This window comes from Cydia splendana, chromosome 2 (assembly GCF_910591565.1).
Source record: "Cydia splendana chromosome 2, ilCydSple1.2, whole genome shotgun sequence".
Classification (NCBI taxonomy): domain Eukaryota; kingdom Metazoa; phylum Arthropoda; class Insecta; order Lepidoptera; family Tortricidae; genus Cydia; species Cydia splendana.
In genome coordinates, this window is record NC_085961.1 from 21,924,795 (window position 1) to 21,951,640 (window position 26,846).

The window sequence follows — 26,846 nt, forward strand, 5'->3', positions numbered from 1 at the left end:
GGAAAAAATCTGAAAACTGGAAATTATTGATATTTCGAGGGAAAAAAAATAATTAATAGTTTTAGACCAAAAACCTAACCCACTTCTAGATCACTTAGAAACTTGATATTTGGCATCAAGGTAGACTATTAGGTGTATATAGAGGGAAAAATCCGAAAACTGGAAATTATTGAGATTTAGATGGAAAAAATAATAATTAATACTTATAGACCAAAAATCTAACCCACTTCTAGATCACTTAGAAACTGGATATTTGGCATCAAGGTAGACTATTAGGTGTATATAGAGGGAAAAATCTGAAAAATGGAAATTATTGATATTTCGATGGAAAAAAAAGAATTAATACTTATAGACCAAAAACCTAACCCACTTCTAGATGACTTAGAAACTTGATATTTGGCATCAAGGTAGACTATTAGGTGCATATAGAGGGAAAAATCTGAAAACTGGAAATTACTGAGATTTAGATGGAAAAAATAATAATTAATACTTATAGACCAAAAATCTAACCCACTTCTAGATCACTTAGAAACTGGATATTTGGCATCAAGGTAGACTATTATGTGTATATAGAGGGAAAAATCTGAAAAATGGAAATTATTGATATTTCGATGGAAAAAAAAGAATTAATACTTATAGACCAAAAACCTAACCCACTTCTAGATGACTTAGAAACTTGGTATTTGGCATCAAGGTAGACTATTAGGTGTATATAGAGGGAAAAATCTGAAAACTGGAAATTATTGATATTTCGATGGAAAAAAATTAATACTTATAGACCAAAAACCTAACCCCTCTTCAAGATCACTTAGAAACTTGATATTTGGCATCAAAGTAGACTATTAGGTGTATATATAGGGAAAAATCTGAAAACTGGAAATTATTGATAATTCGATGGAAAAAACATAATTAATACTTATAGACCAAAAACCTAACCCACTTCTAGATGACTTAGAAACTTGATATTTGGCATCAAGGTAGACTATTAGGTTTATATAGAGGGAAAAATCAGAAAACTGGAAATTATTGATATTTACATGTAAAAAAATTAATTAGGTAATACTTATAAACCAAAAACCTAACCCACTTCTAGATCACTTAGAAACTTGATATTTGGCATGAAGCTAGACTATTAGGCGTATAAAAAAGAAAAAAATCTGAAAACTGAAACTTTTTAACAATTGACCGCGCGTTAGCTAGGGTCTCCTTTTCAGCTTAGGCAAACTGCTTTTCTGATGAATACCTACTATAGTAATTTCTGTACAAAAAGTAATGATATCCCAACAAAAACATAAATGTGAAATGAGAGCCAAGTTCAATATTAAGAATATGTGTCGTTGTTGACTCGCTGACAAAAGAATTGAGATCTATATGGGTGCCAAGTTCTGTGTTGTGTAGAAAATCCTGAAATTATAAAGGAGTTGTCTTGGCTAGTTTTTACGTATAGGCTACTTTTCTAAAATTTGGTTTGTTGGTAAAAACTAGCCAAGTCAAATCCTTTATAATTTCAGGATTTTCTACACAACACAGAACTTGGCACCCATATAGATCTCAATTCTTTTGTCAGCGAGTCAACAACGACACATATTCTTAATATTGAACTTGGCTCTCATTTCACATTTATGTTTTTGTTGGGATATATATAACTAGACGGGACCGCAGCTCCGCTCGCGTAAATGAAATAAAGAGTTTGTCTTATGTTTAGTTAAATACCGACATTATTATGTATCCCTGCCAGGGTTTATAACTGTGATAAGGATTTCTTATTTGTCAAGTAGGTAGCCGTTATTTGGATAACTTAATTCAAAAATTTCTTATAACGTACGTAGGTATTTATTTAAAACTTGTTTTAACATAAAATTATTACTTATTGTTGTAAGCCTAGTTGCAAAAACGTTCATTAGATTACTTATTTTCCGCTTTAAGCCACGAATATGGACGACCACCACCCATAAATCGCCTTTTCATACAAACGTAGGTAGTCCCCATTTCCCTTTCTGGATCTTAACATTACTACGGCTAAGGTGACGCAACGATCCAAAGGACTCACCTGGCCTCCGATACCAGATCACGTCATGTTTCTTGCGATCTTGCGATAGCTCTCGCCATCGGGCGTCTCCCATTTTGTTGTCCCAAGTACGCTCGTCTCCCATTCTATAACTTTGTATTTTTGGCTTATCTCGGCAGCCCTTTCCCTGGACGAATGACAATGTTTGCCGAGCCATGAAAATCAATCTGAATAATAATAACTCATAAAGAAATTTAAAACAATAAAATACAAATTATTAACACGATAATCATACGATAATATTAATTTGATTGATATGTCATAAATGGCCTATTTCACTCGTATGGGCTATGGACTAAGGTTGAGGTTGGCAGCACTTTTTATTTTACTTCGTGTAAAAAAACTCAGAAATACCTGTATACCAACATGACAAACATAATTTAGTTTACTTTAACTTACGGATTATTTGGTCTAATCTGTAGCACCGCCAAACGAAAGCAACTGAGAGTTCCCGAGAAATGGTCGAAGTCGTAAAATAAAGATTGTTATGAAAATTTATTTTCCTTATTGTAAATTAAATACGCATCGAAAGCGATAGTTTTTATGTTCTAGTTTTATTCTCATATCTAGATAATAAATTTAAACAGTTTTTTCTTAACATACGTGCGTTGTATTCGAGATACGTGTCAAAAACTTTTTTAGAAATTTGTAAGGCGCCATCTCTCTTCTTCGCTCGTTTTTTATCCCGTTCTGGTTTTTCAATTTTATATATATGATGATGATGATGATGATACCTACATATAACTATTGCAAAACTATTAGCTTTTAAAATTCGTGGCTTAAGTACGCCACCAGTTCGCAGGCACTAGACTTGAAATGCTCCAATTAAGTAGGTACGTCACGGAGGCTTATTCTGATAAAAAATCATGAATTTGATCTGATAGCTGACAGGTCATATAAAAAACAAATCCAGATCAAAATCGTTACATAACCTGTTATGAATGTTATGATGTAGAATAACCCTTACGATTTTATAAAATAATATTCATTCAAGTCAATCTCGTTGTGCTACGGCGTAGTTCGTAGCAGGGTTTCCTGCAATTAAAAATTGTAGAAGCGTGACGACGATCACTTGAGATTAAAGTGGAAAATATAATTTTCACCACATCAACACGTAAAGGCTTTCTTTTATTTTTCAAAAGCTGATGAGAAAATTGTATGTATTTTATCCTCTAGAGTGGCAAAATAATTTGAAGCCAATTTTGAGTTGTTTTCTCATGTCTGGTAGTGAAATTGACTTTTTAAACACTGATTCTCAATAGTATGTATCTACTAACGTTAATTTAGATTTGATCTGTAATGTTTTACAGTTAGTACCTGTTTTCCTCGCGTTGCTGTGGTAAAAAAAAACACGCAAGTGTTTGTTTGTTACTCGTGCCTTAAAACCCTTCTAACGGTCAAGATACCATTTTTCGTACCGCTCGCTTTGCTCGCGGTTCAATTTTGGTATAAGTGTTTCGCTTGCTCGGACATCAATATTACCACGAGAAAATTTGTCACCTTGTAAAACAAATAACTATTAATATTGCCGGAACGTCTAATTTCGTTACAAAAAAAAAAAATCACGCACTTGCTTGGGTGCGGTACACGATCTGCACAACGACCACTCCAGTTAAAAGTTACATAAATGGAATCTTAAGCGTTACGAGGATTAAAGCACGAGCACGAGGGTTAAACAAAATGTGCCCCCGAGTGAAACACAAAATTTTTCACCACACCAACCCGAAGCAAATATTAAATGTAAAATATCAAACAAAATGAAATTCAAATGAATGTTATTAAATATTTATCATCCAAAATCATCATTTAAAAGTCAATTCTACCAGCAAACATAAGAAAACAACTCAAAATTTGCATTTGATTACTTTACCTCACATGTCAATTACTGATAGCAAAGTGCAACTTTGCTATCCGTTTTCCTTTCCGAACTGGTGTGGTGAAAAATAAATTATGTACCTACCCTTATACTTCTAATAAACCGTAACACGGTAAGCTGGTTAAACAGACGCCACACAAACGACATATAATTTTTAATTATCACTGTAGTGTAGGTAATCATTTCTAGCAAGGCAAAAAATAAACAGTAAATTACTTATCTGATTGGTTTTATTGCTACAATAGTCATAAAATATCTAAGTATAACATAATAATCTCATTCCCGTGGCGTCTTGATTCATGACCGCATTACACGCCTCCTGTTCGGAAACAGGTTACCGAATAAAGCAATTTCAAGAATGTTTCGGTCGTTCGCCTCACCGCCACAAAAAGCTTGCAAGCAGAGATTAGGCTAGACGATGTTCATTACACAATAATTTGATATTGCGAGTGAAATAATCGTAGCATGTCGATATTATTGGGATGGACGCTCACGCTCGCTTGCCGTCGACAATGGCGTAGCCATGTGAGCATTCACACATATCGATATCACTGTTGCTTATGATACGTTACGGTCGGAGATCCGCGTGTGCTAACGTCGCGTCGCCGTCACGGTATTCCGTTTGATAGAGGAGGGTGTGCAGACTGTGCAGAGCGCTACTTAGCCTCATTAGTGGCGATATAAATAGACACTACATTAGTAAATTTAAAGCCCGAGCTGTAAGTGATGTCATCAACAAGTAAACCACGTACATTTTTGGTCGACCGACCGACAATACACATGTTATAAGTATTATTTTGTTAACGAGTCTTTTATGAGTCGAGTTTACGATTTCAATACTTATCTCCCATGTGTTACACGCAGTGATTTTCAATTACACTTGCGATATGTTCAAACCGTATAGGTAGGTTAGCATAGATAAAATTCAAGTAAGTCTTAAGAAGATCGAATGAATAAACTATTATTATTGTTTATCTCTATAGAAACTGATTATATTATGAAAAAAGATTTATTACAAAAATATCGGAACGAAATTATAGGTATTAAAGAACATAATCGCTCCTTGAGAAACACAGTGTCATTAAGCGAAAAACGTGTTTTTTGGGTACAGAGCTTTAAAATTTTCGAAATCTTCAAACGTCTAAAACTGCCGTACTAGAGATAAAAGAAAGAGTTTTTTGCTATATTTTGTTAGATTTTAAACTAATCTTGTGAGTCATTTGAGTAAACTGTGTTTTTTTTGTTTAATTTCTAAGATAATTCAATTAAAAGAAAATTGTAATGTCACTATTCCGTTTAGTTTTGCTTAATGTCACATGACGACTTCGCAATATTGATTCAATTTATGGAACAGTGACACTATATCCAGTTATTTGATATAACTTAACGTTTATTTCAAAGAAAAAGCGCAAATAGAATCATTTTACATGGATGTTAATTAATATTTACTAAAGTAAGCGGCTTTCAGTCTTAAAAAATTAGCAAATAAGACTAGTTTTTCTTTAAAACTAGAGTATTCTTAGCTTGTTTTGTTTGGCTATATTTTTACGATCAAAAATTACCAAAGTAAATAAACAAAGGGGAGGGTAATAATTGGGGGATGCGATGTAAGGGGCCCGAATGTCATGTAACGGACCCCAGACCAGCCTCTCCTGCACGTGGTCACCCTGTGGAATACCAAACAAGCCTCTGGCGATCCACCAACCCGCACTGAACCAGCATGGTGGGCTTATGGCCCAATCTCATTTGACATGTACGACTCCTCGTTACGGCGCTAAGTACCCTGTAAAAGTGGTGCTAAGAATCCCCGGGCGGAAGATACCCACGTCATCATCATCCTGCTAGGCCTTGTTCTCATTTACTTGGGGTCGGCCTTCCCTGTTCTTTTCCTCCATTCTGCACGATTGAGTGCAACGTCGGCGTCTATATTGAGGTCTTTCAGGCTTCGCTGAACCATCGTCAGCCAGGTGGCAGGTGGTCTTCGACGTCCTCGCTTCGTCGTTGAAATATCGAGCGCTACCTTAACCATGTAGTCTACAGGACGCCTCTGTACATGACCGTACCACCTCAGACGTTTTTCCGTTAGCTTTTCTATTATTGGCGCTACTTTGAAACTACCCGGCGGAAGATACCCACACGATTTGTCGTCAAAAAGAAGTGGCAGGACAACATTGTCGGATTATCAAATTACTCCGACAAGGTGGCTGTGTTGACGTTAAGCATATCCCAACAAAAACATAAATGTGAAATGAGAGCCAAGTTCAATATTAAGAATATGTGTCGTTGTTGACTCGCTGACAAAAGAATTGAGATCTATATGGGTGCCAAGTTCTGTGTTGTGTAGAAAATCCTGAAATTATAAAGGATTTGACTTGGCTAGTTTTTACCAACAAACCAAATTTTAGAAAAGTAGCCTATACGTAAAAACTAGCCAAGACAACTTCTTTATAATTTCAGGATTTTCTACACAACACAGAACTTGGCACCCATATAGATCTCAATTCTTTTGTCAGCGAGTCAACAACGACACATATTCTTAATATTGAACTTGGCTCTCATTTCACATTTATGTTTTTGTTGGGATATCATTACTTTTTGTACAGAAATTACTATAGTAGGTATTCATCATAAAAGCAGTTTGCCTAAGCTGAAAAGGAGACCCTAGCTAACCTGCGGTCAATTGTTAAAAAGTTTCAGTTTTCACATTTTTTTCTTTTTTATACGCCTAATAGTCTAGCTTCATGCCAAATATCAAGTTTCTAAGTGATCTAGAAGTGGGTTAGGTTTTTGGTTTTTAAGTATTACCTAATTAATTTTTTTACATGTAAATATCAATAATTTCCAGTTTTCAGATTTTTCCCTCTATATAAACCTAATAGTCTACCTTGATGCCAAATATCAAGTTTCTAAGTCATCTAGAAGTGGGTTAGGTTTTTGGTCTATAAGTATTAATTATTTTTTTTCCATCGAATTATCAATAATTTCCAGTTTTCAGATTTTTCCCTATATATACACCTAATAGTCTACTTTGATGCCAAATATCAAGTTTCTAAGTGATCTTGAAGAGGGGTTAGGTTTTTGGTCTATAAGTATTATTTTTTTTTCCATCGAAATATCAATAATTTCCAGTTTTCAGATTTTTCCCTCTATATACACCTAATAGTCTACCTTGATGCCAAATATCAAGTTTCTAAGTCATCTAGAAGTGGGTTAGGTTTTTGGTCTATAAGTATTAATTCTTTTTTTTCCATCAAAATATCAATAATTTCCATTTTTCAGATTTTTTCCTCTATATACACCTAATAGTATACCTTGATGTCAAATATCAAGTTTCTAAGTGATCTAGAAGTGGGTTAGATTTTTGGTCTATAAGTATTAATTATTATTTTTTCCATCTAAATCTCAGTAATTTCCAGTTTTCAGATTTTTCCCTCTATATACACCTAATAGTCTACCTTGATGCCAAATATCAAGTTTCTAAGTCATCTAGAAGTGGGTTAGGTTTTTGGTCTATAAGTATTAATTCTTTTTTTTCCATCGAAATATCAATAATTTCCATTTTTCAGATTTTTCCCTCTATATACACTTAATAGTCTACCTTGATGCCAAATATCAAGTTTCTAAGTGATCTAGAAGTGGGTTAGATTTTTGGTCTATAAGTATTAATTATTATTTTTTCCATCTAAATCTCAATAATTTCCAGTTTTCAGATTTTTCCCTCTATGTACACCTAATAGTCTACCTTGATGCCTAATATCAAGTTTCTAAGTGATCTAGAAGTGGGTTAGGTTTTTGGTCTAAAACTATTAATTATTTTTTTTCCCTCGAAATATCAATAATTTCCAGTTTTCAGATTTTTTCCTCTATATACACCTAATAGTCTACCTTGGTGCCAAATATCAAGTTTCTAAGTGATCTAGAATTGGGTTAGGTTTTTGGTCTATAAATATTAATAATTTTTTTTCCATCGAAATATCAATAATTTCCACATTTCAGATTTTTCCCTCTATATACACCTAATAGTCTACCTTGATGCCAAATTTCAAGTTTCTAGGTCATCTGGAAGTGGGTTAGGTTTATGATCTATATGTCAGTCAGTCACAAAAATGCCGGTTTTTAAACGTTAATTTATCAGTAACTGTTTGAGCTACGTTTCTGAAATTTTGTATTTTGGACAAGCTAAGGGGCTTGAATACATGTGCCAAATTTCATTAGTGTAGGTTAAGTAGGTTTCAAGTTGTGAAGGGGTCAAAAGTAGCTCGAAATGGTTCGTGTAATATTACACACGGTTGCTGCGTCGCCAGTTCCTTTTTCTTTGAACTTGGCTGGACACGCTACCGCGTGTCTAGATCCCAAATCCCAAAGCTATATCCTACCTTAACCGCAATCAAAGCCTACGCATCAACATCTACACATTGCGATGATAAGATTGAAGAGTATTACGAGATTATGACCCTCTAAATAAATCTACTGATGAAAAGCAGAAAACATGGACCATTGTCCTTGGTGAAGTCAGATCAAGCACACATACATAGTTGGACCACATATGGCCTTGGCAGCAGAAACGACCGTAGTTCTAGGTCTATTCCATTTGCCTTTGGTCGAAACATGAACGTAGATAAGTAATTCCTTCTTTCTAAAAAAAACTTCAAAGTCGCTGGACCTGGACTTCGCCTGGCGGAATATCACACACGAAATTGACTACTTATATAATAATATTTTCATCTGACAAAAGTAAATTAGATATTTATTTATGTAGGTATTAGGTACATCAATAGGTTTAAATTTAGTTCCGATCACAGACCCGTGAGAGCAAAAATAAAGTTTAAGACTTAAATCCACCGCAAGCAATTAATTCATAAATAGGCAAAACACCTAAACAGAAACACACTCTTATTTGAAACCACGATCAGTTTAACTTAGAATTACGAAGTAATTTTGACACCTTACAAGAAGAGATACCACAAATACACATTCAGAAGTTCAAATTCAAAATAACAACCAAGGGCCCAACGTTTTCTGTTCTCTTTCACGTCGCAGCAACTAGTATCATTTCTCTCTCCTCGCTCTTTTAAAAATGCCGTTTGTCAAAAAAGGACAACCATACTGTTGACAAGGTGGACTTCAAATCAAGTGTTGCCTTTCTTGATGCGCCCAGGCTGTGTATGTGTGCGTAAAAGCGTATATGTGTGCTCTTTTAGGGATGTGAAAAGTCGATTTTAATCATGTTATATATCGATAAACGCTACACAGCGGAACGAAATAGCGATTAATTGAAGCTTCAATATCTTCGTTAAACATAAACATAATTGAAATGCTAATGGATCTTCGAGCAACACGGAAGGGAGGCGGCATTCAATCAATCAATCAATCAAAAATATACTTTATTCATGTAGGCCTAGCAACAAGCTCTTATGAATCGTAATTAATCTTAATCTAATTATCAGAGCAATTTATTGATGTTAATATTATTCCATAATAAAATTGGATTATTATACATATCAAATTTAACACTAAGAATTTCACAAAAGGATCGTCAAACATTAAAAAGATTGTATAAAAAAATACTAGTCTAGAATTTCTAGAATAAAATCTAAATGTCAAAAAAAAAGCATAAGTAACAAAAGAAGTAGATAGTATTACATCGGAATATCCATTTCCTTATCAATAATCAAATGTACCTAATAAATAAATAATCATTTCGAATAACAATTAATCCCACGTTGTAATATCATTCATGTAGTCTTGTGTGGTATAATAAGCTTTAGAAATAAGTTTACGCTTTACATAATTCTTAAATTTATTAATAGATAATTCAGTAATATGGTTTGGAAGTTTATTATAAAATCTTACACAATTACCCATGAATGATTTTTTAATTTTATGGAGCCGAGTGAAGGGCACTGCGAGCTTATGTTTATTTCTAGTATTAATATTATGAATTTCACAATTTTTCCTAAAATTTACAATATTTTTATGTACATACAGAATATTCTCATAAATGTATTGACAGTGCACTGTCATTATGTCAATTTCCTTAAATTTATCTCTAAGTGAGTCTCTATGGTTCATTTTGTATATTGCTCGAATAGCCCTCTTCTGCAGAACAAAAATGGTATTTATCTCTGAAGCACCGCCCCACAGTAAAATACCATATGCCATAATGCTATGGAAGTAACTAAAATATACTAATCGAGCTGTTTTCACGTCAGTTAACTGACGGATTTTGCTCACTGCAAAAGCTGCAGAGCTCAGTCTATTCGAAAGAGTAGCAATATGGGGACCCCACTGGAGTTTAGAATCTAAAGTTATACCAAGAAAAACTGTACTATCAACTAATTCCAATTCCTCATCCTTCACAATGACACTTGTTTGCACATGCCTTACGTTACTACTAGTGACAAACTTAATACATTTAGTCTTTTTCTCATTTAACAATAAATTATTAACATTGAACCAATTTACTACTTTTGAAATGGCATTGTTTACATCATTGTAAGCTTGTTGCTGTCGTTTGACTTTGAAAATAAGTGAGGTGTCGTCTGCAAACAATACTATATCATGGTGGGTCTTAACAAGGAATGGCAAGTCATTTATGTAGATAAGGAACAGGAAAGGTCCCAATATTGACCCCTGTGGTACACCCATAGAGACCAATGACCCAGGTGATCGCTGTCCATTCACATCGACCCTTTGTATTCTACCATTTAAGTAGGACTTAAGTAAATTCAGTGCCGATCCTCTAACTCCGTAATAATGAAGTTTCCTGATTAATGTTTCATGACAAACACAGTCGAATGCCTTAGATAAATCACAGAAGACACCTAAAGCATCTCGTGACTCCTCCCAGGCATCGAAAATATGCTTAATTAGCTCAACACCGGCATCGGTTGTTGAGCGACCCCGTGTAAAACCAAACTGCTTATTATGCATCAAATTATTAACGTTAAAATGTCGTACTAATTGAGAAAGAACTAATTTTTCAAAAATCTTGCTAAATGTTGGTAGCACAGATATCGGTCTAAAGTTAGTGGGGTCAGAGCTGCTACCAGATTTAAATAAAGGAATTACTTTACTATGTTTCATTAGATCAGGAAACTCGCCGCAATCAACACTGTTGTTAAATATAACTACCAAGTCAGGCGCTACAATTTCAACTAAGGATTTGACAGCATGGACAGAGACTCCCCAGAGGTCATTAGTTTTTTTGACATTAATTGATTTAAACGCCTTTATTACATCTGAGGTACAAACATGTTCAAAATGAAGGTCTCCACAACACTCTGGAGCGTTATGTTTTAATAATGTAACAGCAGATGAGGGTGATGAATTTAAATCCTTAGTTGTGGATACTGGTACCTCGGTGAAAAAATTTTCAAATTCTGTAGCTACTTCTAAATTGGAATCTATAATTTTGTTATCAATGTTTAGTTTAAGCTCTTTAATTGTGTGTTTAGAGCGACCAGTCTCGCACTATTTCCCCTCTGCCGAGGTACAAGATTAGCGCGTCAATCTAATCTAGCGCGGGTAATAAAACTAGTTGCACTTGGATTTTTCACTAGACCGAGTCTAGACGCGCGCGTGAACACTGCTGCACAAAAATGCCTGTTTGCTCGGTTTTTTGCTGTAAAAAGGGGTCGGGGACATCAAATTTACAAAAAGAAAGTGTTACATTTCACATGTAATATTTTTTTTTACATATCATACGTTTAATTACATTCAAACACAATTATTATATTTTAGTCTCATGTAATTGTTGGATTTATCGATTTTGCTCGCTCAATACAAATTGCGGATCGGTCGAGCGACAAATCCGACTTCTCATCTCTCAGAATACAATAACATACTTCAACGAAAATGTGTTAGTGTGCGTGTTGTGACACTTGTACACAAAAAGAGATCGAGGTTTGCAAGATTTGTCTTTGACGTGTGTCATTATCTATGTATTTGTGTCGTCATTACAGATTGGATTTTGTATGTAAGTGTGTGAGAAGTGCGACTGTGTGCACCTTTCCCCCCGCGAAAAATAGCAGAAAGATTTGTACGGTGAGATATCGCTTGGGCCCCTCCCTTCCGATGTGTCGGAAGCCGGTGTTGCTCGAAGTAATGGATAATGAATATATTATAATATAATAATATAATTCAATTATTGCGGAACACCTATTTTAGGACGTATTCATGTATTTTAATTAAATATCTGAACTTTCCCTTGGTTCCCTGCTGGGGCGTGACTATAAAATTGTGATCTGATAACCACAATAAAGAATAAAAGCGTTTTTGGTAATTTTAGGTATCGTTAAGCCTTTGAAGTAAAATTAAAATTGCAAGAAATGTCGATAGTTTATCGATATGACTTTATCGACATGGCTACAGCAACGTGGGCCTCATTGTTAATCGTACACTAAACAAAAGTGGCAACAGTGACAGCTCGCTGAGACACCGTCTCTATATATTATAAGTCTATGATAACAACATTATAAATACTTTAGAAACAGCCAGTAGCAAAATTAAACCAACCCGGAAAAACAACAAAAAACTCACAAGCGACACATTACGTTATTAGAACTAGCTCTTCTGAAGGAGGTACGAATTCTTCATCATCATAAGTATTAACTTTATTAACAGTTTCAACTAAAACAGTAGTATTAACTTTATTAAAATAGCTTTAAACTTTTTTGTCATTCAAGACACATTGAGACATTTTCTACTGTAAGAGAACAATAGTTTTATGGGTAATTAATAGGTAAGTACCTACCTAGTGATAATAATAATTAATGTGTGTTTTGTGTCACCTTGTCAAAAATAAAATTGGAACATAACAGACATCACAAAAATAACTTGCTAATTTTGATGAATGAAAAAGTATCACACAACACATAAATAATATTATATTATAATTAATAAATATGGGAATCTTACACATACCAACCTAGTTCCACAGTTAGATCAATAGGGCTCGTAATGTGGCTATATCTATCTAATTATAAATAATCGTCTAGTAGGTACCCATAATACAACTCTATTATGAACCTTATAGAAAAAATACAACACAGTGACATTAAACAACGAGTGACATTCATTAACCACACCGTTATAAGCGTTCTGTACCAGTTGTAGTGGCTTTAAGCTTAAAACGACATTTTTCACTTAAGCATGCCAACTGTCGCTATGGTAAACTAAGCTAGAATATTGACACTACACAGATAATGACGATCGACCTGCTAAAACTTCTGTCAGCTTCTTAAAATCACAATGTCACTTAAAGTAAAAGAACAGTACGTTTTTATTTTTAGTCAGCATTATGGCTTTAAGTTTTAAGCAAAACCGTCATTATAGGTATAATGTCACTTTACTTATTTCAAAACGTTATTCTATTCTATTAAATTCAAAAATACAAGTGTCCTTAAAGGGAAAAGTACGATATTGCTTTAAATTGAGTTTTGATTTTGATACCATATTATAAGTTTAAAGTGACATAGTACGTATAGATACACTATTTCTTATGTAAATTGACGTACTTACCATTGAATCTCATAGAAAACCGTCACTAAGCAAAAAAATACAATTTACTTCCCTTTAATGGCATTATTCCTATGAGACAGGCACCTATTACCTCTATTCGCCATAACGACATTAGCGCCCTCTGGCGGTTCTAATAGAGCTAGGGCGATACGTGTCTTCGTATTGCGTGCGTTACGATCATACGAGCTAGATGGCGTTATTAACTCAAAAACCCCATTTTTTGGATAATGACGTTATGTTTCTCAAGGAGCGATATATGAAGAATTCCAGTTTTTTGACGTTTCATTGTATTGTGAGATTTGACCCGTTTTTGACGCGTCTTATAAATCGATGAACACCGGTAGCATGCACGAAAAAGTGTCACGTTGTGGACAGATCTCCAATATCTCCATGGTAACGTTGTGGACAGATCTCCATGGTAACGTTACGGACAAAGTATGCAATGTTTCATCAATGTTTTCTTATGACGTTATCACGCAAAATTATCGTCCGTAAACCGACTTTACAGACAACCATATTATTAATATATTTTAAGAAGTTTTGTTATTAAAATTATGAGATTTATTTATTTATTTGTGATACAAAAAGGTCTCCAGCTCCAACAGATTTTTTTGGGATATTACAATACGGTGTTCTTAAAAAAGGAGAGTGCTTACAGGTTAAAAGGTCGGCGACGCATAACACACGCCCCTGGATTTTCAAGCGTCCATAGGTCACAGTAACTGCTTAACAGCACGCGGGCTGTATAGTTTTTTGCCACCGTCATGGTATAAAACGAAACTATTACACATCAAGGCGTTTTAGGACTGAGATGTTTTCATTTAGGACAAAATTAATAAAGACAATAATTCAGGTGCAAAGTGCAACAGACGGGCTCGTACTAACTTATACTTCCGGAGTTTGATTCCCACATTCATTAATCTATGATTTGATGTATTAATTAGTGTGAATAACCCAACCCAACCAACTAAACCTACAAATTCCTGATGGCATTAGAAGTAAATAGCTCTTGCTAATTTAATGGTGTAAAATAAATCAATATTATAGCGTCGTCAAGTTGCGGAAACCTGCCCGTACTACAATACAATTATATCGTTTAGTAGTAGGTATAGGTAGTATAGTCAGTGCCTTAACGTAAGTAGGTATCCACTTTTCTATACAGCGACGTGGGTACTCAAGTAGGGGCACTTACTGTACCTAGAGTAATAAAAATAACTGTTTGCAACCTACAGAAATTGGCTTATTGACAATAAGGATGCATTTACCTAGAGGTTTTATGAGTTGTATTCTTTGGAAGGGAAGAGTGCTTCGTTTGTACTTATTGTTATAACATTTAACTCAAAATGGGCAATATAGCTATATCTATGGTATTAGTGGGTCGGCATATTCAATCCCACGGTGATGTATAATATCGATGTGTTATTAGTGCACCAATAAACTGATTCGGATATTGCACCTGCTCTAATAGTTTTATTCACATAACTGCGCGTTTATGTTGCTCTTCATGTTCACACGAGCACCAGGGAACTTAAACTATAAAAATAGTTTAATTATTTTCTCGATGCCTATTACCCATGTTAAAGCATACAATTATTAGTTGAGTGTTTTTTTCCCACGAATAAAATTAGATACGAAGTGATATGAATGTTAAAGATAAGCGTGCCGGTAACATGCAATAAATCTGGATGTTTCCTAGTTGAACAATAAGTTAGCGTCGCACATGTTCTTGTTAATTTTGCAAACATAAAGCAAGGCCGCATGCTGCGCGCGGACGGCGACGGGCGACGCGGCGCGGCGGGCGCGCGCCCGCGACTTGCCCTCTCTGCTCCACAACATGAGCGCCTACAATCCGCGTACATTTCCGCGATTGTGCGTACAGGAGACAAACCGTTAAACGATCCTTTGGAGCCATCATCTGATCTAGATCGTCATTGTGTACTTACGAAAGGATTTTCGGTAACAAATAAATGGATGCTGTTAAGCAATAATGTGTCAACCCACATAAATTTTTCAATAAGATGTCAACTCAAAAAATTGACGCTTAAAGTTGACATTTTATTGCAAAATGGATGTGGGATGACTCATTTTTGCTAAACACCATCCAAATATACTTATATCAGATAGCTATAAAATTATTCGTTTTATTATTGATAATAATATTATATACATCAAATATACGGTATGGCTGTATAGAAAGTAATTACAAAATTTACCAAAATACCCGTGGTTTGTAATTAAAGTTAATTACTCGACGGCAAGTCGTAAAATTAGGAATAGTCTTAAGAGCATAATATCTTGGAAATATTTGTTTTTGACCCCCGGTTGATAGAGACTTATTTATTAGCTTGTTAAAATTATGCATCTAAAAAAAAAGTGACGTTTCAGTTAGTTAAAGCCGTAAATTAAACCAATTAGTTAATTGCTAATTGTTAATTGCTTCGTTTAATTTACAGCGCATATAAAACAAAACGGTAAAATGAGGTATGAAACTTGAGTACTTAACAGGTACCTGAACCATAGACAAAGCCTGAACACGCTGGTTTTAGTGGCAATTGAGTTTTATCAGTGTAGTATAAACAATGAAAGTTAGGTAGGTATGCATTATTATTTAAAAAAATACAAGGAAATGTTCAACAAAACATTACCTAATTCAACCGCTTCAACTGCTTTTGCAGAATATTTCTTTGTTAAGAAAAACAGTTCAAACAGTTGTAACAATGAGTGCATAGCTCTCATCTCATACCTACATATGATGTCAAACTGATATCTAAATTATGTCAATCGTCGGTGCATTTCACTAGTACCTATCCTTGTTCGTATAGAAAAATGATATCAGCATTTTGATAGCATAATGAAAGTTGGAATTGGCCTCCTGGTCTGTGGAGAGTAAAGATACGAAACGTTACGGGGTATACATAACACATACCTACCGTATGAATTATTATAATGAGCTAACTAGATAACTCCACTAAAACAGTTAGTTTACTCCGATAACCACCTGTTTATGAAAGGGAAACAATGGTCTGAGCACCAGGGGATCCTATCTTTATTACTCATCTCACTTTACGTCGATACGATTCTGTTCATTGATTTTAACCGCAGTAGATTAAACCTAGTGTTTATGCAACAACGGTACACAGTCACAATGCGAGTAACCCGTTGTAATGTTTACTTCAATATTGAATTAGTGTCCGCGTTTGCGATAAAATGAGCACGCAACTTGAAGTTAGAAGTAACATTAAAATTTGAGGACAAGAATTGCTGAGCAAAGATACGCAGAGGAATGTTTCCGCGTTTCTTTGTAGCCGTGTGAGAGAAATTATTTTCACCATTGTAACGCAAGACGTGTGCGCAAATTAGCCCGATCATATCTCAGTATGCAGTTGGTGGACGTCACGAGCCATGCTAACAATATGGTGTATTTACACAGATTTACTGAAGAATGGAGTCCACGGACGAGTTTAGGGCGGGTCCGGAGCGGACAAAGCATCCAGCGCCTGAGCGCTGCAATCTCAGAAGGCATGTGTGACCGTTAAATTTATCTTACATAAGACCATCAAACATGAAAACATACGCGCAGTGGTTTATGGATCTAGTTTGCCGAGCACACCTTTTATTACAAGGATCTAACCCATAGTTAACCTACCTACGAATAAAAATGAAAATACTTGCTTAATGTTTTTAAGCGATATTTTATTGGTTCGTGATCTGAGGATTGGACACTTTTATAAACAATTAAGAAATTCCAATATTTTACCTAATATCATTCTTAGTGATGGTGTCTGGTCCGCATACTTACCTATTGGATAATGCGTGCTCATTCTATTGCAAACGCAGACACTAATTCAATATTGACTTCAGCAAACATTACAACGGTTTACTCGCATTGTGACTGTGTATGTGTACCGATAATGGACAATTTTAACTAAGTAATCAATAATTAGAGTATAATATTGGTTAACAAATACTTTAGTAAAGTGACTGTTAAATTAACAAGATTTCGGACCCCATACCCATATACCCAAGTTAATCTATTCAGGTATTTAGTTAAATAGAACAGTTCTATCGATTATACAGTGCTAAGTGAAAATAAAAGGAAACGACCTAGGAATAACTGTTTAATCGTGACATTTCGACATGCTGCGCGGATGTGTGCACATGATCGGCTTACATTTGCAACACGACTAGTGCTGCATAGGCTGCATCCTTTACATGTTTATCTAATTCCAGTTTAATGTGATTTTGATCTGATATCACAGGAGTGTTACTCTCACACTTATTTGGTTTGGCTTTAGCGGAAGCAGGTGTGCACTGTGCACAAACTAATACGATTCCAACATGATGCTTGGCACATCAAATGTTCTTTCCATAACCTCTATATAAAAAGCAAACGATGATACGAACATAGTAGTTAGTAAGTTTTTTTGAATATGAAATAGAGGTTTTTTACGCCAGACAGACAAAAATCGACATAAATAAATTTAAATTGTGAATTTATTTATTGCCTCAGGCTCACCGAGTGAGTTATGGCAAAATACCGGGATAACGCTATGGAAGCATGATATGACTTGTTTAACAAACTTAGTTGTAGCATGATCATTGTTGTTACGTATGTATTTCGACAACCAACCAGGGTTGAAAAGGTCATCGGGGTAGCTTACCAGTAGGCCACAGCGCTCGCTGGCACCGGGTGAATATTCTCTGTACGGTATGGGAAAGAGAAATTTGCAACGGTGAGACAGACCGAGCCAATGTTGACCTCACGATTTCAATTGTCCATGCAAAATGTTACGGGGAAACTAAACGATGTCACGAGCAAGGCAATTCTAGTTTTATATTCAAGGTCAAAAATGTATCCACTGCAAGTTTATTACCTTGGGGTCAGGTCGGGAGCAGGCGGCTACTACGAACGGTCGCGGGCTGCGCCGGCGCAAATGAAACATGACCGCCCCTGCTCATTTGTCGGCTTTTTTATTTGTCGAGAATAATGACGCGTATTTATTTACATACGGTACTTAAGACGAGGATAAATACTTGAGCTATTACTGGATAAATATGTTTAGTGCCGGGCAGAACATTAAACGAAATGCATTGCTATTAATTACTTAATTACATACTAATAAAAACTAATCCACTTGACACGTTTTAAGATATATTATAAAGCCATTCCCACCCAGTTCTTAAATTTTCCTAGAAAATATTAATTTGCTTATTTAGCTGAACAGGTGTAGGTTAATAGCGACTAATTTACTTAAGTGTATTTTGATGTAATAAACAAGTATGCTTCACTGCTTACCGCACAAATAACCAAGTGCTTAATTAAGGATATTCAATTGCAATTTCGGTTGTTTTCTATATATTTTTAATATCCCAAATTCTGAATAGGACTGAACAGGGATAACTTGTTTAGCTACCTATTTCCACAACACATTGGTTTCAGTATATTGTTAGTAACATTTTTTTTTATTTAAGTAGTTCGTGTTAATACATATTGTGTTGGTAAGATGTCCTTTCTACGAAAAATATTCAATGCGTGGCTTGGCGTCGCGTGCAGGCCCAAGTGCAAAACTATATGCGCGCATCCGGTCTAACTTGAACCTTAATAATGTGGGGCTAGTAAAACTTAGAGTGTAAAATATGTCAGCCGGTACCTACTACACTACATCATGTCGGCGCCCTACGGAACTACAATTCAATGCTTGAATTTAATAAATTGCCGTAAACTGTGTACAATTTTCATATTTATTTCTTATAAACTTAAAGGTGGGTGATGTTACGCTAGTGATTAATGTTCGAGAGAATGACGCTAATAACCATAGGGAGTCTTATAGCGTCGGATGAGTTACGTACTGAGGAAATGCGAATGCTGGATTATTAACTTTAGCCTGATTATTAATGATACTTACCTAATACATATTTATACGGAGTGTGGCCCGTATAAAGAGCGAAGCAGGATTCATAAGGAATAAGGATTATAGAGTGGACTTATTAAATTAGAGTATGTTTTTATGGAGTTGAATTAGCCCGCAATGATTGAAATTTTTCAATTTCACTGAATAGTTATAGGTAAGTACGTAGTTCTTTAATTTCAGATCTTGGGTTAGTAATGATGTTTGTGACAGGTACTCCAACGCATATAAGTAACATTAAAATAAAAAGCACATGATTAATTAAAGATACTTAACGTGGAATTGGACAAATGCTTGCACTTACACGACGCGCAGTTCGGCTTCCGAGCCGGCCTGTCGACTGAAAGTGCGATCATTTGTCTAAAGAACACTGTTGAGTACTATACTCGGCGTAATACACCTATTTATGCGTGTTTTCTAGATCTCTCTAAGGCATTTGACCTTGTAAATTACGATTTACTTTGGCAAAAGCTTGACGAGACAAACTTTCCTAGGGAGTTAACACGCATATTTAGATACTGGTACGCGAGCCAGAGAAATAGTGTTCGATGGGGAAACGTTTTGTCAGATGAGTACGGATTAGATTGTGGCGTCAGGCAAGGCGGACTAAGTTCGCCAAAATTATTTAATCTGTATGTTAACGAGCTTATCGGTGGGCTCAGCAGCACGCATGTCGGATGCCACGTGAACAGGGTAGCATTCAACAACATCAGCTATGCAGATGACATGGTGCTGTTGAGCCCATCGGTTGGCGGACTGCGAACCCTAATCAATATTTGTGAGTCATATGCTTTAAAACATAATTTAAAATATAATGTGTCGAAAAGCGAATACATGGTTTTCAAGGCGGGAACCAAGTGCCCATCTCATGTCCCACCCATTCGCCTGAATGGAGAGCAGCTTAGGAGGGTCAATTCGTTTAAGTACCTTGGGCACTTGGTAACCGATGACTTACGCGACGATGCGGATATCGAGAGGGAGCGGAGGGCTCTGGCGATCAGAGCCAACATGATAGCTCGCAGGTTCAGTCGGTGTACATCGCAAGTTAAAATTACGCTATTCCGTGCGTACTGTACATCGCTGTATACCTGCAGCTCATGGTCGAAATACACGCAGCGCTCGATCAATAAATTACGGGTGCAATACAATGACGCTTTCAGGGTGCTGTTGCGACTGCCGCGGCATTGCAGCGCGTCTGGCATGTTCGCGGATGCGCACGTTGACGGTTTTCATGCGACGCTGCGCAGGCGCTGCGCCGCGACGCTCCGCAGAGTCCGCGACAGCCGCCACAGCCTCCTGAGCGTAGTAGCGGGGAGGTGGGACAGTGGCCTAGTCAGGCACTGGTCCTCTCTTCACTTAGGTTTAGGTACTAATATAGTTGTTTATTAAGTATGTTCTTGTTACTAACACACTATGGACACTTATTAGTCTGAAATAAATGCATTTTATTTTTTATTTATTTATTTTATTTTATTAATTTTTTTTTTTAATATAAAAAAGGTCTATCTACATATTGAGAATCACTTAATACATTCGATTGGAGTAATCGGACCACCTCACATTCTCACAGTGGCTTATCACATTCAACAGGCACGTTGAGTGAACGGTGTGAATAACAGATACAAGTGCAATTGCAACTGTACAATCAGGAATTTAAGCAATCGCTATACTGTTACACGGAACAATTTATATTCAAACTCTATGGTTTATTTAAAGGACATAATCCTCTTAATGAAGCGGTGGTGGCCGAGTGGATATGACGTCCGACTTTCGATCCGGAGGTCGTGGGTTCAAATCCTGGCTCGTACCAATGAGTTTTTCGGAACTTATGTTCATATTATATATCATTTGATATTTACCACTAGCTTTTCGGTGAAGGAAAACATCGTGAGGAAACCTGCATACATCTGCGAAGAAATTCAAAGGTGTATGTGAAGTCCCCAATCCGCATTGGGCTAGAGTGGGGACTATAGTCCAAGCCCTCTCGCGCATGATAGGAGGCCTGTGCCCAGCAGTGGGACGTATATAGGACGAAATTATTATATATTAATCCTCTTAATATGTCGGGTGCCGGTGTTGTTTTGTATATAGTAATAGACAATAGTATAATCAGTAGTGGTCTTCATTATTTCTACGTCAGTGCTTAAGCGTATGGCATAGCTACTTTATGTACATATGGGTGATTCTTAAATTGTGTCCAAAATTGTTTTTTTTTAAACGTTTTTATTTTTCACATATTATTACATATATCAAAAGTACATACAAAAAGCAATTTTTTGATTCATATGGTCAAGCTTAATACCCTCAGGAAAGGTAAATAAAACGAGTACATAAACACGGTTGTGACAAAGTGTCCCTCAGTCGTGGCATTTCGGCATTTTGGTGGCCAAATCGGCTATTTTCATTTATATAGTAATTTTAACATAGCCTAAGTCACTCCTATGACTACGACAAAATTAATGACAGCTCAGACGTTGAAATCCGTCAAACCATAAAGGCTGTAGAGCGTGACAAAAAGTTCGATACACATCATACATACCTACAAGCGAAAAACATTTTTTTTGCTTTGGCAGTCGGGCAATAATAGCAAATGATCTGTAGCTAATAAAAATGCATGTCTGAAAAGTGCATGTGCCTCTAAATTAATCAAACGAATTAAGAATGACACGACCACGTGTCTATATGTCACGAACGTGGACTCAAAAGTCCGTGGCGGTGACAGATTTTTGAGGCCACGGTCGTGATAATTTGGAACATGTTCGATATTACATAAACATTTCCTTTGATTTTGCAAATGTTAAATAATTAGCTTAATCTGCAATGTATGAGGTAGATGTTATGTTACAAACAATAACGTGAAACTGCAACTTACTTTTAAAACTCTAACACGGCGTTGACGCGTTATGGTTGGCCGTTTTTTCAAATGACCACAAATAAATAATTTTCGACAAAACTTCTCCCTTCAGCCATTTGTAAACCTGACAACAACACAGTGTTGCTGTTCTAAAAAAACTTTAATAAGGCTGCCAGTAGTAAAGATACTTTTCTACCGAGTACCGCATGTTTATATTACCACGCGCGGTGGTGACGCGAAAACTAATCACAAAATGTATGTTGTTTAAAATTATATAAAATCGTTATAAATCCTAGAATTTTTAAACAGTGTTGTAGAACAAGGATTAGTGTTTTATATTTGATATAAATTATTGCAAAATCACTACATATTTTTTCAAAAAAAAATCAAATATCACAAAATCTGGGGAAGTCACACTACACGGTCCGTGACATTTCGCACTTGTAATTTTTTTTTTATATGTTTCTAATAATCTTAGGACAATACATTTAGGTTGACCTAAAACTAGAGGTAAATTGCTAAGTATATTGATATAGAGTTTACTTATTTTCACAAAAATACATGTTATTCTTACGTGTTACACAAAAAATGCATAAGAATATGAAACGTACAGGCATTGTTTCAGTGACATTTTATCCTCACAAATAAGTTGATATGTTTGTTGACGTATTAAGGCGTTTAAAAAGCCCTACAAGTCTGGGATCAGACGGAGGCACTATACGTATAGGTGACGAGACGAATTTACGCACAGTTTGCGCTCGCTGTTGTTGTCGGGTGTGGATAGTTGCTGAGTTTTGCAGGTGATCGCACGAGTAAAATTAATGTGAAAATGTGTGCAGGGCGTAACTAGCCTTACATATTTGGCTAGAGTGAGCGGAAGCGAGTCCCTATAAATTCGATTAAAGTACAAACCGGAACAATATACCTAAATTTTTAAAGATAAGCTCTCACATGGTTTCATAGTGCCTAATAATGACAGGTCACTTTGCGACTAGCCGTGTGAACTTGGAAAGTTATATGTACGACTAAAGGCATCTACATGACCTACTAAGTAAGTCGCTCACAGAACTTAATGGCCATTGGCTTGCTTAAGTTTCATCATTTGAGCACCATAAGGCTCATTTTCACTAAACAACAAGTGGATGCTCTCCATGCACAGAATCTCATCTACTGGCTGTCGTAGTCGTAGTCACTCAATATACTACTTGAAGATATTCCTCGCATGTGATATATCGCCACACGCGACTAGTCGCACCCCACCTTGAATATTTAGCCATGACTCATGCAGGTGTCAAGAAGTGTGTACTTACGAGTGGTCTTTCAGAGTTGCTTCCAGCTTGCCCGAATGTGTGTTCCACACGTAGGCGGCGCCGTCAGCCGCCCCCACCGCCAGCAGCCGGCCCGCCGGACCGAACGCCGCCCGCGACCAGTCGCACCCCACCTTGAACGCCTCGTGACTGTGATCGAAAAATAAATTAGGTGATTAACACTTTCGCAACCAGGCAAAATTTCAAACAATACCCCAGAAACCGACAGTACTCGCTAGTCGGGCAACGACGTGCAACTCAATGCCGCACGCCGCGAACCCGCTAGTCGGGCAAGCGGCGGACGCTCAGGGCTGTGCCAAGTAACTTTCGTATAAGTACGTGGATAAAATTAAATCTGCTGTCTCATCTGTTTAGGCTCCCCGTTTTGTTCTTCTCCTAATTCTAACTCCTATTGATACATACCCGTGTATGCAATTTCACGTAACCAACTAATAAGAATTTTTATTTTGTAATCGCATTAGGTAAAGTAAATAAAAATACAAAGTGAAGTAATAAAATATAATAATCAACTGTACCAACTTTTCGACCACATAATAATCAGAAGACTTACATTTTTTTCTGTTAGTGGCAGTGGCAGCCCTGAGGTAGTGAAGATGCAATGCTTGCCCGCCTGTCGGGCACTTCGGCGTCGCGTGTAGGTTTATAGCTCTTGCCCGACTAGCGGGTATGCCGGCATCTGAGTAAAGTTTACGAGTGCCCGAGAGTCGGGTACGCGGTGTCGAATGTGTTAAGGTTTTAAAGAGTACCTAAATTTGATGGAACAGTACTCTATTTCACCAACTTAAATTTTAGTAAGTAACTTAAAATTCATGTCCATTCAAGATAATGCCATAAATCGTATTGATCACTGCCTGTCCCTCATTCACCATATATAAAAATTAAATTGTAGGTAAATTAAATTTACTAACACTAATATGTACTTAAAAATACAATTTTAAGCAACATTTGCTTATATTCTTAAATATTTTACACGTTGTGGAACAATTGTATAACATATGAGTATGATAGTATATAAATACTAGACGAAAACCCGGCTTCGCTCGGGTAAAATAAATAATAGTAATAATACTCATTTTGAATTAAGTAATTATTTACTTTTAGACTTCATACCTTCATCAAGGCGGTTACAAACCTATCTCATCTCAGAAAACTTTAAATCCGTAATATACAATCATAACTCGAAAAATTTACTATTCCGATATATCTAAAAACAAATATGTAATTAAAAAAACCTAATCCGCTTTTCTGGTAGCAGTTCGGTTCTGTAAGGGTCGCAGTTCTAACCTAACTTACTTCTGGTTGCAGTTTGGTTCTATAAGGATCACAGTTCTAACCTGACCCACTTTTCTGGTCGCAGATCGGTTCTGTGAAGGCCGCATTTATAACCTAGCCCACTTTCCAATCTCAAAAGAGGGAACCCTTTTGTACCTACCCTTCATGGCACTAAAGTGAAAGTATGGAAATTATCACTACTATTTCATTCTTTAATATTAATGCCTATCCGTTAATATTAAATTCGTCTACAAAAAAAAAACTGAATAAGTGCGAGTCGGACTCACCCATCGAGAACGGAACACTTTTTAATATTTGTTGTTATAGCGGCAACAGAAATACATCATGTGTGAAAATTTCAACTGTCTAGCTATCACGGTTCATGAGATACAGCCTGGTGACAGAGGGACAGTGGAGTAAACTGAAATAAAGGTTCCGTCACACCGGCGCGATTTCAGAGCCGGGCCTGAGCGTTTTATATGAAAAAGCGGCGCGCCCCGCTCACGCGCCGCACGCGAAACGCGCCTGTGTGACGGAGCCTGAAATGTCAAACCGGGCAAGTGCTCGCGCACGAAGGGTTCCATACTTTTTAGTATTTGTTGTTATAGCGGTAACAGAAATACATCATCTGTAAAAATTTCAACTGCCTATTAGGCCTATCACGGTTCATGAGATACAACCTAGTGACAGACAGACAGACAGACAGACAGACAGACAGACAGACAGACAGACAGACGGACAATGAAGTAAAACTGAAATAAATGTCATATACCTACTAAGAAAAACCGGCCAAGTGCGAGTCGGAATCGCTAATAGGTTCCCGTTTTTAGTTACCTTCAGGTACGGAACCCTAGTATGAGTGTAATAGATTTGTAACCGGTCAGCAATGTGAGTCCCTTGGAGAAGCAGAGGTCTAGTCTAAACCCCCACTTACCATCGGCATTAACAGCCTTGTATTCTTGTTTGCCACCAACATGTCATATTAAAACATATTAATAAAAATTTACTCGGTCAACAATGTGAGTCCCTTGGAGAAGCAGAGGTCTAATCTAAACTCCCACTTACCATCGGCATTAACAGCCTTGTATTCTTGTTTGCCACCAACATGTCATATTAAAACATATTAATAAAAATTTACTCGGTCAACCATGTGAGTCCCTTGGAGAAGCAGAGGTCTAGTCTAAACTCCCACTTACCATTGGCATTAACAGCCTTGTATGCTTGTTTGCCACCAACATGTCATATTAAAACATATTAATAAAAATTTACTCGGTCAGCAATGTGAGTCCCTTGGAGAAGCAGAGGTCTAGTATAAACTCCCACTTACCATCGGCATTAACAGCCTTGTCTGCTTGTTTGCCACCAACATGTCATATTAAAACATATTAATAAAAATTTACTCATTTCATCAGTCATATCCAGCCTAGCATTGCATTGGCCCCGCTTAAATATTTCTTTAATTTGTTTTTAGTATTTGTTGTTATAGCGGCAACAGAAATACATCATTTGTGAAAATTGAAACTGTCTAGTTAATCTAGTTATCACGGTTCATGAGATCTTGAGATACAGCCTGGTGACAGACAGACGGACAGCAGAGTCTTAATATTTAATAGGGTCCCGTTTTTACCCTATGGGTACGCAACCCTAAAAAGTGACCAAGGCCTCCAGTGCCCTAGGCTGGAATCAAAGCAGCGTCCTCTGCTATTGCAGCAGGTGCCTGTGCCATTCTGCCACCGGGCCACCCACGGCGGCATAGGTCGAATTTTTCCAAGTATACTTATGCACTACTTACTGAAGGCTTATGGAGCCTCGCCATCCCTAAGCCTAAATTAAATATTTTCTGAAAATAATTTGTTTTGATCTAATAACATATTGGAGTCCTCGTAATAGGGGTCCCGTTTTTATTACCCTTTGGCTACAGAACCCTAAAAATCAACCTTGTTTTGGTACTATGTACTACGCTTCACTATGACTCTGAAATTTTAGCAGGAATTAATATTTTTTTTGTTGTCACCTG

General features: G+C 36.4%; 1 protein-coding gene across 2 annotated transcripts in view; it reads right to left on the minus strand.

The window, feature by feature from the left end:
• Positions 1-26,846, minus strand: part of LOC134805998 (autophagy-related protein 16-1) — a 271,109-nt gene that overhangs the window by 17,869 nt on the left and 226,394 nt on the right. For both annotated transcript variants that reach the window (XM_063779183.1, XM_063779182.1), the window contains one exon: positions 23,540-23,686. In XM_063779183.1, the coding sequence (XP_063635253.1) occupies positions 23,540-23,686 (147 nt within the window). The remainder of the gene's footprint in view (positions 1-23,539; positions 23,687-26,846) is intronic.